Genomic DNA, 16689 nt, shown 5'->3' with positions numbered 1-16689 from the left:
AAAGAACACCTTTTTGAATCAAGAAATGTTTATAACTGATTTTTAATATCCAAAGTCATTTTCACTGTAGGTGTGGCCCTCCATAACTTTGCTAAAATTAGACCGAGAGGCTTTGTGCTACTAATGTCCAGTCCTGATCAGAGCAAGGAAGTGTCAACCATACAGCCAAAAATTTCAAACACAATTTTCCTCACTTAAACACAAAGACTGATAATCATCACCCCCCCTTCTTTTTCTCCACATATATATATAAATACATTAAGTAATTACATTTTTATATGTAAACGTCATTCTTTTAAAAAGACAAATAAACAAACAAACAAGTTTTGCTAAGTTTTCACTCTACAAAAGTGTTCTAATGTATCAATCTGCTTTTGCTTCAGTGGTGGGTCGGACGTTCACGTTTAGGTTTCATTAGTCCTGGCTATGAGAAGGCACTTGGGTGGAGGGATGGCTGAAGCACTCCTGGCAGCAGGAAAGTACCTGGTGAGTAGAGCATAAGGGCGGAGGATAGGAGGTACAAAAAAATAGAAACTGGGAGTACCAGGATGTACTGAGGTGTCTAGGTTGCATAGCATCTACAGTACTTTGCTGGTAATGCAGCAACCATTGCTCAAGCATCTGAAAGAAATGGGAGAAAAAAAAATAGATATTAATTGTGGTGGTGGTGGGGGGGGTTTGTTAGGAAGTTAATCACACCAAGAACAGAGCTCCACTATGATATACTGCAGGGATGCAGCACAATGCTTTCTGTTCTGAATTTTCCTACAAATGGGAGGACATTTATATAAGAATACATATGTCTTTATATAGAGAGAATGAGACACACACATGTATGTGCAGCTATGTATCTAACTGAATATACAAAATCATATATAAGAAAACCTGGACAAGCATTTTCTGTAATTGAAAACACTTCAGACAGGGCACTATAGACAGACATGCTCATTAAAGATATCTGTTCTCTCCTTCATGCCTGTTGAAAGAGGGATGATTCAGAAGTAGCTCTCTGCCTGCAGGACAAATTGAAATAGCCTACAAAGGACAGTGGATATACAGAGAGAATTCTAAGGGTGTATTTCTCTCAGAGATTTCCACATCATTTTTTCCAGGTGGGTAGTATTAAACATCTGGGTTTTATTATTCAAATTGAGATTACTGTAGGGGCAAAGGGTATTCATGGCATCTCAACAAAACAAGGTTTACGCCATGTTATTATATTACAGATTGCCTTCAGTAACTAGAGGATACTTTTCATTTCCACATTTTGTGTTTGTTCCACAAGTGATCAAAGGCTTCAGCATTTTCCAGACATCTTCTGTAACTAACCTCTGCATTCATATTTGAGGTCAGAGAAATAGACCATCTCTTGAGAGAAGACAAAAAGACCTAATCGTCCTCCAGCAAAGGTTGTATCATAAATCGGTCCAGAATCCACCATGACTTGTTTCCCTTCATACACTAAAACTCTGTAAAGTAGAATGTAATTTAAATTAGACAAGGAGGATAATGCAGTGTACAGTGTAAGAGCTGCTAACAGTTCTTAAGAACTGGAACAGAATCAATTTTAACAAGGCACCAGAAAACCCAACTTCATTGTAGGGATCACTTCTCATCTCTATCTCACGCCCACCTGGCTGGGAGCCATAACACATTAATCAGAAGTAATGGGGCTGCTCCATAAGTAATTTTATGCACACCATCTGTGAAAGATTTCCCAGTTCTTTATTTAGAACAGTCATGTCTCCTGGAATGAACTATGTGATGTACTAGCATTCATTGATAAGCCCCTGACCATGTGAACTCTGAGGTTAGCGCACGACCTTGTCACATCACTGAGCAAAGCTGTCTTTACAGCTGTGTGAACAGCTGACTTATTTATCTTTAGGTGCAAGGGTCAACATCTGAAATTGGAAGAATCATCCCTTCAGAGTCTAACAAAACATTAATTTGAGACATGCTGAATCTCAATTTCAGACATTTTAAGAGCTTAATGAAAGGAAAAATTTGGACACAAACAGCTAGACTAATAATGAACTGGAAAAGAAGCAGAACTTGACTTTTTTTTTTTTTTTTTTGTAGCATTTCAGGCATCCACCCTGGAGCCAAAAGACTGCATTTCCTTGAATCTGGATTCTACACTTCTCATGGGAGACCTTGAGATAACCAAGGTTCTTAGGCTCTCAGTTTCTTGGGCTAAATGAGAAATGATTCTATAGTCTGTTAAGCAGAGCAGTCTCTGAAGGGAGGGATTATGATCCTGCTTCAACTCACAATACATGAGTTATACACAGCAGGATGACTTCACATGGGGATGAAAACACTTGAGCAACGTCCTGTAACTCAGAGGTTAGGGACAGATTTCTGCTTAGGCAGAAATGTGTGCCCAGAACGTGCTCTACCTTGGAGTGTTTTATTTTTGGAAAGGTGTGCAAAGACATTTATGAAACTGCTCCCTGAAAACAGTGTTTAATTGATGGTGGTAACAACAGCAAAAAGAGTAACAGGTTTTCCTGCTTGTGTAACTCTAATATAATTCCCAAAATATCAAGAACCCAAAGCATATGGGAAGTGTTTAATACATTATTTATCCCACAAAAAAAAATAATAAATTACATAGCTCTAATCATGTTCATATGAAATTGGTATTTCTGTAAAAATAAAATTGTTTCAGGACTACATTAACAAAATAATTCATTTATTTGCTATAAAAACACCCTGACTGAAGGAATTTAATGCCATGGACCACAGAATTTGTCATGCTCTTGTAATCTAATGAGATACCAGTTGAAACACTTTGTCTGACACTACATAGATTCTGCAAAAAATGTTACAGGTAACAGCAACATGAATGAAAAAAATCAAGTTTCCTTTGGAGCTGTATCAGTCAATGATTTACACTGCAATACTCTGATGCATAAAGAAACTCTCCCCTTTCCAAGAAACAGATAACATAGTCTACCCAAATTTGTCTACCCTTTTCTTTCACAGACAAATCAAAATCTCCCGCTCATAAGCACGAACAAGACCTTTAGAGGTAAGGTCTGATTCTGCCCCATGAAAAATGTCCTTTATGGTTCCAGTAGTTAGCAGAAGATAAAATTGACATGCAGAGTTAATGCTCAATCTTTGGAACATCAGATGAACAGCTGGGCTCTAAGGAAAGTTATATGCCATAGCTCCTTGATGTGTGCATTACAGATGTGCTCATAGCTACTTCTGCAGTATCTTGTATAAGCCACTATGGGAGACAGGATGCTGAAGTAGACAGGCCGTTGGCCTACTTCCCTGTGGCAATGCTGATGTTTCTAATTAATTTCATTCACTGAAATTCCAGAGGCTGGGGAGGAATCTCATGTTCTCATCTTGCTTTGAGTTTTGCTCAGGAATCTTTGGTCTCTTTGCAAAAAAGCTATTGAGAAAGATTTTTTTTTTCCCCTGTAATTTAAGAGTATTTAGCTGATGTAAATATTGAACCATCCAGAATAAATTAAATACATCTGAAAAGGAAAAAACCTTATTCTGGAGATAAGAAAATTTCCCCCAAATATTGAAACAAACTGTCACACAAGTATTGTAATCATCACGACTAACAAAGAAACTGGTAACATAGCTTTTGTATCATCAGAGATAAAAGGTTTGCTACTACAAAATATAAAGGTGCAGAAATATATCTTACTTTATTAATCCTGTTTTAGGCCTATGAATCAAATGCCACCTGTAAGCAGTGTAATCTTTCCAGCCAATGTTCTTGGGATCGTGCCACAAAGTACGCACCTATGATAGGATATAAATGCCTTATTAGAAACAGACCGTGCTACAGTAACTGTATGTCCACTATAGTAACTGTACATGAATACAAAGCTTATTTTCTGCAGAGCATGAAAACTGAAAATAGAGTTTAACATTTGGTGGTATGATCAGAAGACTTCTTTTATAGGGTGAGAGTAATGAATATTTCTGTCTTAAACTGTTGATCAATTACTCATCTGCAGTTTCATAGCCAGAGTCACTGAAGACCATTACAGCGTTGAATCTGACTTCCTTAAGTCCTTCAGGTTTGCACTTACACACCCATGCTGACAGAGTCAATGCTACTTTTCCTATCTGTAAAAGTGCCTCCAGTGAGGAGGGACTGCAGCTTGCACAGATGTTACTGCATGTGGCCTGCTCCTTGAAAATTCTCACACTCAGTCACGGTCCTATCAGTTCCTATCCATATGGGAAGCCCCACTGACTTAATTTCCAAAAGGCCCAAGTTCCTTCTATGACTGGACCCTATTTGGAACAGCAGTAGTTTTTCCTCTTTAATTTCTTTTCTCTTTGTCTGTCACTGGTTACTGTACTCTCAACCATGTATAATTGAAACAAGCTGGAACACCAAAGAAGCAAGTGCCAATACAGAGATCACAAAGAATTTGTGGATAACGGAGATCTCTCACTCCTTTTCCTTTTGACCACACCTCATCTTCCCTTTTATGTATGTAATTTTCTTTGAACAACAACTTAAATGTTATTATTGACACTAGTAATATGGGAATTGAAGACAAGCTGATAAACATCTGCAAAAATTGTGGTGTGAAAGGACATTCATTCTGAGACATCTTCCTTATTTTTAAAATATTAGTCATGCACTGTTGGGCCTGAAGTTTTAAATCTCTCACCTGTCCAGGGGTGTTTCCAGTGTGCCAGAGAGCATTTCTCAAATGTTCACCAGTACCAGTTGTTGAATTCACTACTTTGAGTGATACACCAGAATAACCATAAGCCCTGGTGGGTTTGTCCTCCCAGTAGGTCTGAGTGACCTGCTTCCACATCAGAACATAAAACCGACTGCTGGACTGGTAGCCAAACACAAAGCCAGCATAGTCATCATCGCGGTCTGTGTTAACATAGAATGTCCCACTGAAGTCAACAGAGCTGAACTCATCATAGCCTAGGAGAGGACAAACGAGACAAATCATTGAGTTACAATGCTGGGTCCAGTCGTCCACACCCAAGAGTCCCAGCTCCATCCTGAATTTTGGCAGGAGTCATAAATGGTCTTTCCCAGTTTCCTTATCTGTAGAAGAGGAGGTTGCCTACCTATTACATGGAGGTTCTGGAGAGAAATAAGTTGTTTACAAGGGGCATTGAAAACAGCAGGCATTATACTGATACATATTTTTTCAACCATGTATTTTATGTATGTTACAGTCAGCAATGAGATGAATGGACAACAAACACAAACAGCATAGAGCGGTTTTTACTTTGAGCATACACACTGTCCCCGTGGTTAGTCCAAAGTTTGCAGCACCAAAAAGGTGCATTTATCTACCTTTTTTTCCCTTTCCTTATCACAGGATCACTGTTACTTTTCCAAAGGTTATGGCTAACATTTGATACTCACCTACAGCTATTCCAGGATCAGAGTTGGCAGTCTGCACGAGTTCCTTTCCTTGGTGGCGAATAACCCAGTTGGGATCAATCTGAGCTGTTCCCTTGGGGTCCAGGGGGACCATCTGGAACTTTCTGAAATCAGTTTCACTGATGGCATTGTTTTCAGGGCATACATCATAAATATCTGGGACGTTGTCATTGTCAAAGTCATCCTTGCAAATATCACCTCTGCCATCACCTATAAGCAATGTGAGTAAGCAAATGCAATTGTTAGCAATTTATCCAGCCCCAACCCATACACCACTTCAGAATAAGGGTGGGAAAAGTTGGAAGTTTGCAATGTCGATGTAATTCAGTAACGCTTCATTCATTTTCAGTTTGGTTTGTCCCTGATGTGGATACAAAACCACACTTTTATATGTACTGTGCAAATGAATTCAAACAATAGCATCAAAATCTTAATCTTCACATGCATTACTAAATCTTTATATATTGTTGAATATTTTAAACTTTTTTCAGACTCTTATCACGGCCTCAAGATTCTTTCTGCAACAATCCATGCAGATTCAGATGCTTCAAATCGCAGAAGTGCCACCTCTATGTCAAAAGACAGTGGGAGAGTGTTGCAGTAAAACATGAATAGATGCTTAGTCTCTCCTTCACTTGTAGGCTGAACAATTTGATTTATAAAAAATGTAACACTTCAGAAAAATGTACAAGAAAGGAACATAGCACTGTATCCTACAGCACTGGCCTTGGAGGAATGAAAACATTAAATTTTGTTATATGAATTGCAATTGAATATTGGAATTAAATTGAATATATGAATTGAATACAGCTCAGCTACAGTTGTGCTTCTGCTCAACACTTTCACTACACTCCATATTTAAAAAATCCTAAAAATTGTTTCCTATCTTAATTTACCCATAATGTTGATGGAAAGCAGGAGATGTGACTTGCTTCAAATAGCAGGTGGTAAAAGGAAGTATCTAGAAAAAATACCTCACTGCCATTGCCACTGTTATTTCATGGCATTCAATAGTACAAAGATTTGGAAATAAGACAGAAAAACCTGGCTAGACAAGTATAGAAACAAATTCGCAAATGGCTCAGACTTTTACAACAGAAAACACTGGATATTACACTGGGTACTAGTGTAAAACTAGAACTGTCAGCTACTTTGTTTCTATCCACATGTAGCTGAGCATCTACTTTTTTCCTTTTTTTTTTCCTCCAGTGTTTGTCACTGTTCTAAGAACATAGGAATTAACACAATGGGAAATAGCAATGATCCAGTTCATTCAATATTGGCCTACAAAAAAATTGAAAGCTACATCACCATGACTAACCAACAGAGCATTACCCAAGTATGAAGCTTTCAGAGAGAGAGCAGAATGAGTTTTAGGCAACTGCCAAAAAGAAAAGAGTAGTTCAATAAAGCTGAAGCATCTAATATCTCTAAGACTTTCTGCAGTTCAGAGACGTGGTAAAATGGTCCCATTTTCCACCCTGGATATCTGCCATGGAGAACTCCAAATCCTGACCAGCTGTGTGCTCCTCCACCTGTTTGTCTTAGTACTTATTGGAGAAGAGGGAATGAATTTCCTATTTTATTTCCTTTGCCAAATAAAAGAGGTAATTCACAGAAGAATCTTATTATTCCCTGGAAGTCCAGCTGACGCTCATTTGGTACTGAGCTGCTGCTGACAACATTGATTCCCTGTCAAGGAAAGTTAGAAAGTGCTTGTTTACCCAGTCACATCCAACAGCTCTCTCCAGGGCCTCATCTTTATATGCTACAGCTCACATCTTCAAGAGCGTGGGAGCAATTTTTTACTTTATCTCTTTTCCAAGATTTCTGTTGGACCTGTCTCTAATGACAGTGACAAAGTGGTTAAACTGTTTAAATATCTGCTTTTTGTGAATCATTACTGCATACATAAGCCTAGTCTCTCTCACAAGATCCAGGAGACAGACAATTATAACAAATTATCTCAATTTGAGGTCACCCTTATTCTGGATTATTTATGAAATTAAGGAGATATTCCAGAGATTGACAAGCAGAAAGATATTCCAAATATATAATCGGATTGAAAGGTTAAGTAATTTAAGAACTACTACTGATTACCAACCGTAAAATTCCTACTACCAGCAGTTGCCTTACCAGGAAAATCAGTCAGGGCTCAGCATTTTATCTTTCTAAATGGACATAAAACTATATTGTGTAGATACTAAATTCTGCTTTCAATTTCACAGCATAACTCCAGCAAGTTGTATAACTTGGAACAGAAATTGCTCACGTGTATTTATTGCAAGGGCCATTACTTGTAAACATATTTGGTGGTTTTCAAAGGATCATTACTGTTTTCTAAACCAAATTAATGATTGTGAAACTGTCAGTATTTCATTATTTAAGTAATGCCAAGCATGGAGAAGGACTGTTTGAGAGTGATCAGCAAACTTTTACCACAGAATTGGAAAGCAGAACAGTTGCATATCCACTTTTTAAACTGTGAGATGTACATCATCACAACATATTTAAAGCTACCTGTGAAGAAAATTTGAAATGTTTCTACAAAAGTAGTTAAAAATTAACAAGAATTTTGGACTTAAAAATCCTGGAGAAATAGTCTGCTTTTAAAATAAAACAGAACAGTAAATCATATTATTTTCCATTTTAATTTTCAGACTATAACCTGCTTTGAAAGCAAAGCAGCTCATTTTTCATTTTTTAAGACATCTGAATTCAAACTCTTCGAAATATTTTCCAAGATTTTTAATATTTCAATTAAAAGTGAAAATAAGAATATTTTAAAAAACCTGCTTTTTTCTTTTTACATTTGTTAAAGTATGTGCATATTTGAGCTCAATTCAAAGACATTTCCTAATGCTCTAATCCTGGAGCAAACTGGCCAGTTCCGTTTCACTGAAGCCCATGGTGTTTCAAATGTCAAAAGCAGCTGTTTGAACTGAAGCATTTCTCTTCATCAGATATTAATAGTCCAAGATTGAAATTGGATGCTAAGAATGTCAGAACCACAGAATAATCACAGTTGGAAGAGACCCTTGAGGATCATCTAGTCCAACTCCTGGCCCTGCACAGGACGTCTCTGATAATCACATGTTCCTGAGAGCACTCTGTCAGGCTTGGTGCTGTGACAACTTCTCTGGGGAGCTGTTCTAATCCCTGACCACCTTCTGGGTGAAGAACCATTTTCTAATATCCGGCCTAAACCTCCCCTGACACAACGTCAGACCATTCCCTCGGATCCTGTCACTGGTTGCCCGAAAGAAGAGGACAGTGCCTACCCCTTCACTTCCTTTCATGAGGAAGCTGTATACAGCGATGAGGTCTCCCCTCAGCCTCCTCTACTCCAGGCTGAGCAGACCAAGTGACCTCAGCTGATCCTCATATGCCTTCCCCTCAAGACCCTTCACAGTCTTTCTAGCACGCCCCTGGATGCTCTCTAATAGATTTATATCCTTGTCATATTGCGGTGCCTAAAACTACACACAGTACTCGAGGTGAGACTGCACCAGCACAGAGCAGAGCAGGACAATCACTTTCCTCAACCAGTTGGTAATGCCTTGCCTGTTGAAAAATCATTGAGAGGCCTCACAATGACATCAGCCAACTCCTTAAGTGGTCTAGGATGAATCCCATCAGGCCTCGTTGATTTGCATGTATCCAGCAGGAGCAGCAGATCCCTCACAGAATCAGAGTCAACTGGGAATATAAGAACTAAATGAAATTCATATAACCTTGTTCTTACCATCTGAATCCTCCTGCTCAGGGTTGTATCTGAGGCGACAGTTGTCCCTGTCATCTGGGACACCATCATTGTCATCATCAGGATCACAGGCATCTCCTTTACCATCTTGATCATGGTCAGCCTGGTTAGCATTTGGAATGTAGGGGCAGTTATCCTGGTTGTTCTGGTGGCCATCTTCATCTATGTCCTCATTGTTGTCACACTGATCACCAACAAGGTCATTATCTGCATCAGTCTACCCCAAAAAAATTGCAAAGAGCAATTCTATTATTTTTACTAAACACAAAAGTACAGCCTGGTACTTAACTGCTCAATACTTCTCTTCAAGGACCTCTCTGGAGACAAGTGATACCATGATGACAACCATGCTTAAACCGCAAACATAACTTCAAACTAGTATGGCTACTTATTTTCCTATCAATGAGTAAGGTCTGGTCTCCAAGACATTTCCAGGGCAGAGCTTTGGTCACAATCTTCATTGCTGTCATTCTAGAGATCACAGGGGAGTGTCAGTCTGGACAGCACATTTTCTGATTGCTTCCATGTATGTGATGTTAGTTATCTGCACATGGACCAACAAGCTTAGGCATGACAAATGCAGCCCTGAAGTTGTACTCACTTGCAGAGGGGGGAGAAAACAGTTGACCAAAGCCTTGCAGACTGAATAAAGGCATAATCACTCTACTTCCTTTCCTTTCATCTGATACAAAGCGATCTGACAACCTGAGATGTGAAAGTAAGCAATATAGAACCAACTCTTCGCCTGTCCAGTAAACAGGGACTGATAGCAATTCCTCTGCTCTTTTCTCTGCCCCTGTTCTGATGTTCCCATTAGGGAAACTATTTTTGTCATTTACCTGATCTGGATTGTGCATCAATGGACAATTATCACACTGATCACCAACTCCATCACCATCTGTATCACTCTGGTCTGTGTTATAGACGTAAGGACAATTATCTCGTTCATTAAAAATGTCTGTGAGGAAAAACAAACAACAAAAGATTGGAGAAATCAGAAACATGTAGCATCCAACACAAACAGCCACGGACTGTAGGAGTCACCAGGAAAGAAGCATGGCTCTTAAGGGGTTCATAGGCTTTCTGATTGTTACATCATTGCTACAATATGAAATAATATTAGAAAGAAAAATTACGGTATCAATTCCATTTTTCTTGCTATAATAAAGTCTTATATATGTATTTTTCTAAGGAATTTTCCTAGAGTAACAGCTGATTATGACTTGAGAATTTAGCCCATTTTTCATAGAGTAACAAATAAAGAGGTGGGGTATTTTTCTTTTTAAATCATTTGTTTTGGATTTTCTTCCCTCACTCTAAGAAATGGCATAGAAGGCACAGCTATAGCAGGTAAGAATTTCTGAAGTTTTGTATATAAACAACTGTATTAATGTTCAGCTGCCTCAGAATTAAATAATTTCATTTTACCACAGCATGTGCATCATTTATTGTATAGCACGCCAGACTTTCAAAAGAAACTGTTCCTCCTCAGGAAACTTTATTCTACAATCAACAATCTCCTTCAAAATTATAACAAGATGAAAAGAAATAAACACATGTTGGCATATCTGTCTGGAAAAGATATAAGGACCCTTTACTACATTATATGGCCCCTGGACAATAACACTGATTTTTTTTTCAAATGCAGGACTACCAAGAGTACTATTAAGAACCTGATGATCAGAAGAAGGATGAGACTGCTTCAAAATGTTCAGAAGTTGAAGTCAGAGAAGCATCCAAAAGTTTAAAACATTACTGAAGGAAATCCAAAATTATGTTTCTTCAACTTCTAGTACTTCTGGATTCTCATACATTCGAAAGGCTGATTTTTGAAAGATATTTAAGTGCCTTTCCCCATTCTTAATTATGTTCAAATTGGGGTCACATAGGCATGTACTGGTAGATGAAATAAACACCTTTAACAATATTTTAAGAGACAAAAAATGTGTATTTGGATTACTGTGGGCTTTGCATACATTCATAGGAAAGCAGATTACTTTCCTACAGATATTGGCTTAACTGCATGAATGTTCTGATGTTCTTTTCCCGCCCTAAAAGGAAAAGGAAAAGTCAACAGAAGTGTTACATTAGACTCTGATTACCTTGGAACACAGATGAAGGAAAGATTTATTTTTTTAAACATTACAGTGATAAAAGACTTGCTGCAATTTCTTCTTCAATAATACCCATTGTAGTCATTTAGGGACTATATAGGCAACTATACTACACATGACAGATGAACCTCACTTTTCTCCTCCTTCTGCTTTTCTGAGCTGCTAGACTCAATTTTATTTCAACTATGAAAGTGGGCAGTCCATCACTAGATATAAAGCAAAGTGTGCTTGTGGAACAGCACTTAATTTTCAAAACTGAAAGCATACCATCTCCGTCAATATCCACAGCACACGAGTCACCCTCCCCATTATTGTCGGTGTCAATCTGAGCAGGGTTGTGCACATAGGGGCAATTATCACATCGGTCACCAACTTCATCCTTGTCATAATCAAACTGACGAGGGTTGAACAGAAGAGGGCAATTATCCTAGTAAGAATAAATAGAAGATTTCACAATATAAATTACAACTCATGAGAGCATACTATGAAGTGGTAACTCTTCCTGTTCAACTTGGACAAAGGTCAAAGTCAAGGCAAAATTTTATACTGCTCAGAAAACAACTTCTGGCAACAATTTAAAAAAACCAAAACACATACTAAATCATATTATTTTATCAAATTATTCTTAGGGGGTTTTTTAATATTCCAAAAGAGACCCTGTGAACACAGATCTAATCCATCTTTAACTATCTGTAGCCCTAGAGCATCTAGGCTCCCTCTGAAGGGAACAAAGAGGAACAGTAAAATTCTAAAACAAATTCACTCATCCTGAATATATTCAGAAAAATCAAGGTGAAGTCCACTCTGGAAATGCCTCTGTCTTTTTGCTGAATGCACAAGGACAACCGTTTTAGACTAACAGGTTAACTTCTTTAGGCTCTGCAGGTAAATGAATTGCAGTCTTCTGGGCAGACCTGAAGGAAAGTATGAACCAGGCTAGGTATTTTCCTCCAGCCATTTCCCCTTGATGCTGTGTTTATAGCTGTTATTTCTATTCATCATAACTTGTTTCTAACATACCTCATATATACTATTTACCATATTTTCAAATACAATAGATCCCTCATTCTCTCATTACAACATAAATAATCTAAGACCACTTCTTTTCATTCAAGACCGCATTTTCCATTAAACTACTTTTCATGCACATAACTCAAAACTTTTACAGAAAACATAATTCAGCCCCAGATTCCCCAAGACGTTTTGCTCTGCACAGTGTACCCTCCTTTGATCCAACACAGTTTTACTGTGCACTAGATGTCATTCAGGGAAGGCAGTGCAGAATAACCCAGCTAAAGCTCTGAACAATGAATTTCACACCTATTGTAATGGTCTTCATTAAAACCAGATGTTTAGGTCAAAGGTACTGCAGACAGACATGCATCTTACTTTATCATCTTCAACACCGTCATTGTCATCATCCTCATCACAGGCATCTCCTTTGCCATCTTTATCAAAGTCTTCTTGGCCAGAGTTAGGCAGAAGGGGGCAGTTATCCTGGCCAAAAGAAATAATCAATACATTATGTTTACATTATGTCAGAATAACTTGCTTGGGGAGAAGAGTAGATATGGTACACCAGAGACTATAAAACAAGAGCAATCAGTCAGAAATACTTTTTAAAATGCCTGTTTGTTTGCTGCCAAAAATAATTCATTTACTGCTTTGATATTGTAAAGTAAATGAAATGCATCTGTAAATCATTCTATTTCCCAGCTCCTATTAAAGTGATGTTTCTAGTAAACTTTAGATGAAACTAGCAGAGAACAAACACACTACATGCACAGACATGCACTCTTACATCAACTTTTTATAGCCAATTCATGAAGTATGTTTGAAGATTACATAAAAAATGACCAGGTTTGGGTTACCAGAAGAATATAGATACAAGCCAGGAGAACGCCTTCAGAAAGAGCTGTTCATTTAGAAAGTTACTGGAATGAAGCAGTACACAGCAACGAAGGGGAACACCATAAGAAAGGGATTTGAAAAAAGTATCTTTATACTGTTCTGTGAAGCAGTACCTTTGAACTCACATGGCTTTGAAAAAAAACCCACAAATGTATCTCTATTTTGTATCACAGCTTTGAAAAGAATGATTATGTTAAATGAGCAAGTCTTAGGTTACACTGAAAAAAAATAATTAAAATAGCTTGGCAAACTTTCAACATGTATTTCTTTCTAAAATTGGCTAAAATGGATTGCAATTCTACCACTGGCTATGAAAAATTTGTCTATGAAAACACACTTGGTTATTCTCAATTTTACTCACATTCCATATCTATCTCAGTCCAAAATGGAAACTGCCCATATTAGACAGAAATACCTTCTTTGTTACATGTACTTCAAAAAATCATTATTATTATAGTTAGTTCTGTTTTCAATCTTAGTGGTTCTCATAGTACAGATAATTTAAGATAAAGAACTGGAAAATTTGTGATAAATATTAAACCCCAAAATTTTTTACCAAATACCTGTGAATAGCCTTGACTGTCCAGCTCAACAGTGGTCACCAGTGATACAAAAAATTTTGAAACAATGGAAGAAATTTGTCAAGACAGTAAGTTAATTTTAACCATTATCGGCTCAAGGAAAGAAGCTTTTTAAAAATCAGATTACTCAATTAGGATACTTTATGATGAATATAAGGACCTGAAAACGTGGTATTTTCAAGGGATTTTTTGTGGAGTGGAGGAGTCCCCTTAAATGAAGTACTCATGTCTATGCAACAAATATATTAAAGAAAATACGAATTAACCCTTGGAAATGTGTCGGGTTTTTTTTGGAATGGGTTCAGCATATTGGTTTTAACAAAAACTTATAATTTGTGCTACATCATGAGTCAACATGTTGCAGATTCTATGACAGGAATAGAAAAAAAATTATTTACAAACTGCTATAGCTGAATTAGCTGAATCTACAATGAACAGACATCAGCTATGGTGAGGAAGACCAACATTTGAGGCTCAAATCTCTGTCAATGTCTAAAACACCTGCTGACAGAGTCCAGATTCACAGTTTCAAGTGGATTACACATGATTGATTTCCTGTTCTCTCAGACTGATTTCAAACTTTCCTAGTCTCTTGATCTGTATGTGTTTTACCCACTGTAGTGGTCTACAATTCAGTCATTTTTGCATTCATTTACGCATTTTTTAAGCGGAAGTTATTGTGCTAGAACTTCATGAAGGCTTAGAGGTAGATCACTAACATAGAAGAGAAACTAAAATGTTTCAGGTCTGGGGAAAAAGCACCTCTAAAAACCTCAGAAGAGGAAAGATTGCCCTTGTAGCCACAACTGATTCAGCAAAATACTTGAGCACCTGCCCTAGTGAACATATGCAGGGAATCCAGTGTTGTCAGTAGTCCCATAGGTAGGTATTTAAAACTGAATATTTGCATATGCCTTCTGCCCAGATAAAACTCCTCCAGCTGAGTTGCTCAACTTGCTGCCCCTCTATGTCATCCCTGTCATTCCACCATCAGTGAGGACACCACTCAGAGCTGGGATCCAAGGAATTACTTGTCAGGGGGTGCCTTCACCCCTCAGCTATTTGGGCCATTGTTAAACTGGTGAACCTGGAACAACTTTCAGCCTAGTTTCACACAGTAGTGTAACTAGATCAGGATGAGACATCCAAGCAGGCTCACCATTTCTGAGCAACTCCCACTGGAAGGAACCTCAAGCCATGAAGCCAATGAGTACTTATTGTGTGCCTCAGAGGAGCACAGAAGCAGATCACAGGGAACATACCACGGTGAGCACTCACTGCTAAACCTACATGTCACCATTTTTTAGGCTCCCTGATGCTTATTTTCTCCTTGGTGTAGTAATGTTTCACTTTTCACTACAACAGCACAGTTGCAGCAGCAAGAGCAAACAACAGTCCCCTGCCAGGTCTAGACCCAGTGGTGGCAAGCAGGTCGTTTCCCTTGTGAAGGTGAGAGCTGGGACCTCAGACCTCTGAAGGGTGACAGAGGCTCAATCTCCCAGTCTACCTCTGAGCTTCTACAGTAAGGAAAACTACTCTGTCTAATTACTCATATTCATTCCTCTCTTAGGCTCCTATTGCCAAAAATTATCTCAGGCTCTGAATCCACTTTTCACAGTTTGGTCTTCTTAACACTTTAAAGGAAGCAGTAGGTCAAGAATGGATTTAGAACTGTAGCTCTTATGTGCCTGTCAGTGTCTTGTTACAAGCCTTGCAGGTACAATTTCACACTCACCTGGACCCAGAGATTCCTGTTTAGTTCTCACTAGCTGTGCACTCCACACCCATGCTCTAGGCTGCTCCTGCTCAGTGGGCTAACTATTCACAAGCTTCCCAATCTTTCATGTATTCCGAATATGAAGAAATCCAGGGCAGAGAACTCCAGATTTAATTTTGACAGTCCCTTTCTGGATCCAATGTTAAGTGAATATACATTTCACAGCATCTCATAGAAAATGAGCATGCTGCAACAAACAAAGCTTAATGAAAGCAACCACGAGTTTCATGATTTATAGGATTACTCCCAGCTACTTAGGAAAAAGATAGAGTTTTGTTATTGCATGGCATTTTTATTAACCTTTTTTCCTTACCTTCACGCAATGGTATGTTGCATTAGCAGCACAGACCAAATTATTATTAGGCCAGCCATCCAAATCCGAATCCTCGCCACAGATGCGTCCATCACCAGCATAACCTGTCCTGCATTCACATTTGTACATTGGATCACTGAAATGGCCCAGATAGATGCACTCTGCAGACTTATGGCAGCTGTGTGTCTTGTCCTTGCATGGATTCTCAGGTTCACAGACCTATAATAGACAGAGCGTACTCACTGAAATCTGATGATATTCACAGCCAGCTGCGTGTTCCTTAACTTTGTCAAAATCAGGCTGGTTATTTAAGGGCCTGAAGACAGGAACTTTGTTTTAATTGTGGTTAGTCAATCATACTGCTCTGTCAGTTCACAACTCCAGCAAATGTGTACAACAAAAATAATTAAAAAAAACACAGGAAAAATTGGACATTATTCAAAAAGCAATTAAATTGATTAACATTTTCAGAACTCTATCTGCCTTCTTCCAGATGTCATTAATCCCCAGAAATTGACTGCAACAGAAAGCAGACTGTACTCACCTCTTTCCTTTAGTGTTCTGCCTGACAGTATGCAAGGACTATCTTATTTTCTTAAATCAAAGAGACCCTAATGAATTGTTGTTTTCCCCTCAAGTAAGTTTTTTGTTAGCTTTTTCTTATCACTGTGCTTATTTGCATTGACAGTATCTGAGAATCTTACACAGATGTTTCACATAGAGACTTCACACATTGAGCCAACCACAGATTGATGCAACAGCAACAAAGAGAAGGCATGCCATGCCACCTGTTTTAACGTTTTGGTCTTGCCTATCAAACTGT

The 16689-nt window shown here is 38.2% G+C and overlaps 1 protein-coding gene across 1 annotated transcript in view; it reads right to left on the bottom strand.

Moving 5' to 3' along the window:
- Positions 1 to 364: 364 nt before the first annotated feature.
- THBS2 (thrombospondin 2) overlaps positions 365 to 16689 on the bottom strand; it is a 31516-nt gene continuing 15191 nt past the window's right edge. The window contains exons 12-21 of the mRNA XM_009071772.1: positions 15867 to 16085; positions 12674 to 12781; positions 11552 to 11711; positions 10010 to 10128; positions 9153 to 9387; positions 5390 to 5617; positions 4665 to 4936; positions 3680 to 3777; positions 1330 to 1469; positions 365 to 621 (exon numbers count right to left, since the gene is read on the bottom strand). Of these exons, the coding sequence (XP_009070020.1) occupies positions 614 to 621; positions 1330 to 1469; positions 3680 to 3777; positions 4665 to 4936; positions 5390 to 5617; positions 9153 to 9387; positions 10010 to 10128; positions 11552 to 11711; positions 12674 to 12781; positions 15867 to 16085 (1587 nt within the window). The 3' untranslated portion in view covers positions 365 to 613. The remainder of the gene's footprint in view (positions 622 to 1329; positions 1470 to 3679; positions 3778 to 4664; positions 4937 to 5389; positions 5618 to 9152; positions 9388 to 10009; positions 10129 to 11551; positions 11712 to 12673; positions 12782 to 15866; positions 16086 to 16689) is intronic.

The sequence above is a fragment of the Acanthisitta chloris genome, unplaced genomic scaffold (assembly GCF_000695815.1).
Source record: "Acanthisitta chloris isolate BGI_N310 unplaced genomic scaffold, ASM69581v1 scaffold510, whole genome shotgun sequence".
Taxonomy (NCBI): domain Eukaryota; kingdom Metazoa; phylum Chordata; class Aves; order Passeriformes; family Acanthisittidae; genus Acanthisitta; species Acanthisitta chloris.
The sequence above is the reverse complement of the archived record's forward strand: the minus strand, read 5'-3'. Positions and strand labels throughout refer to the sequence as shown.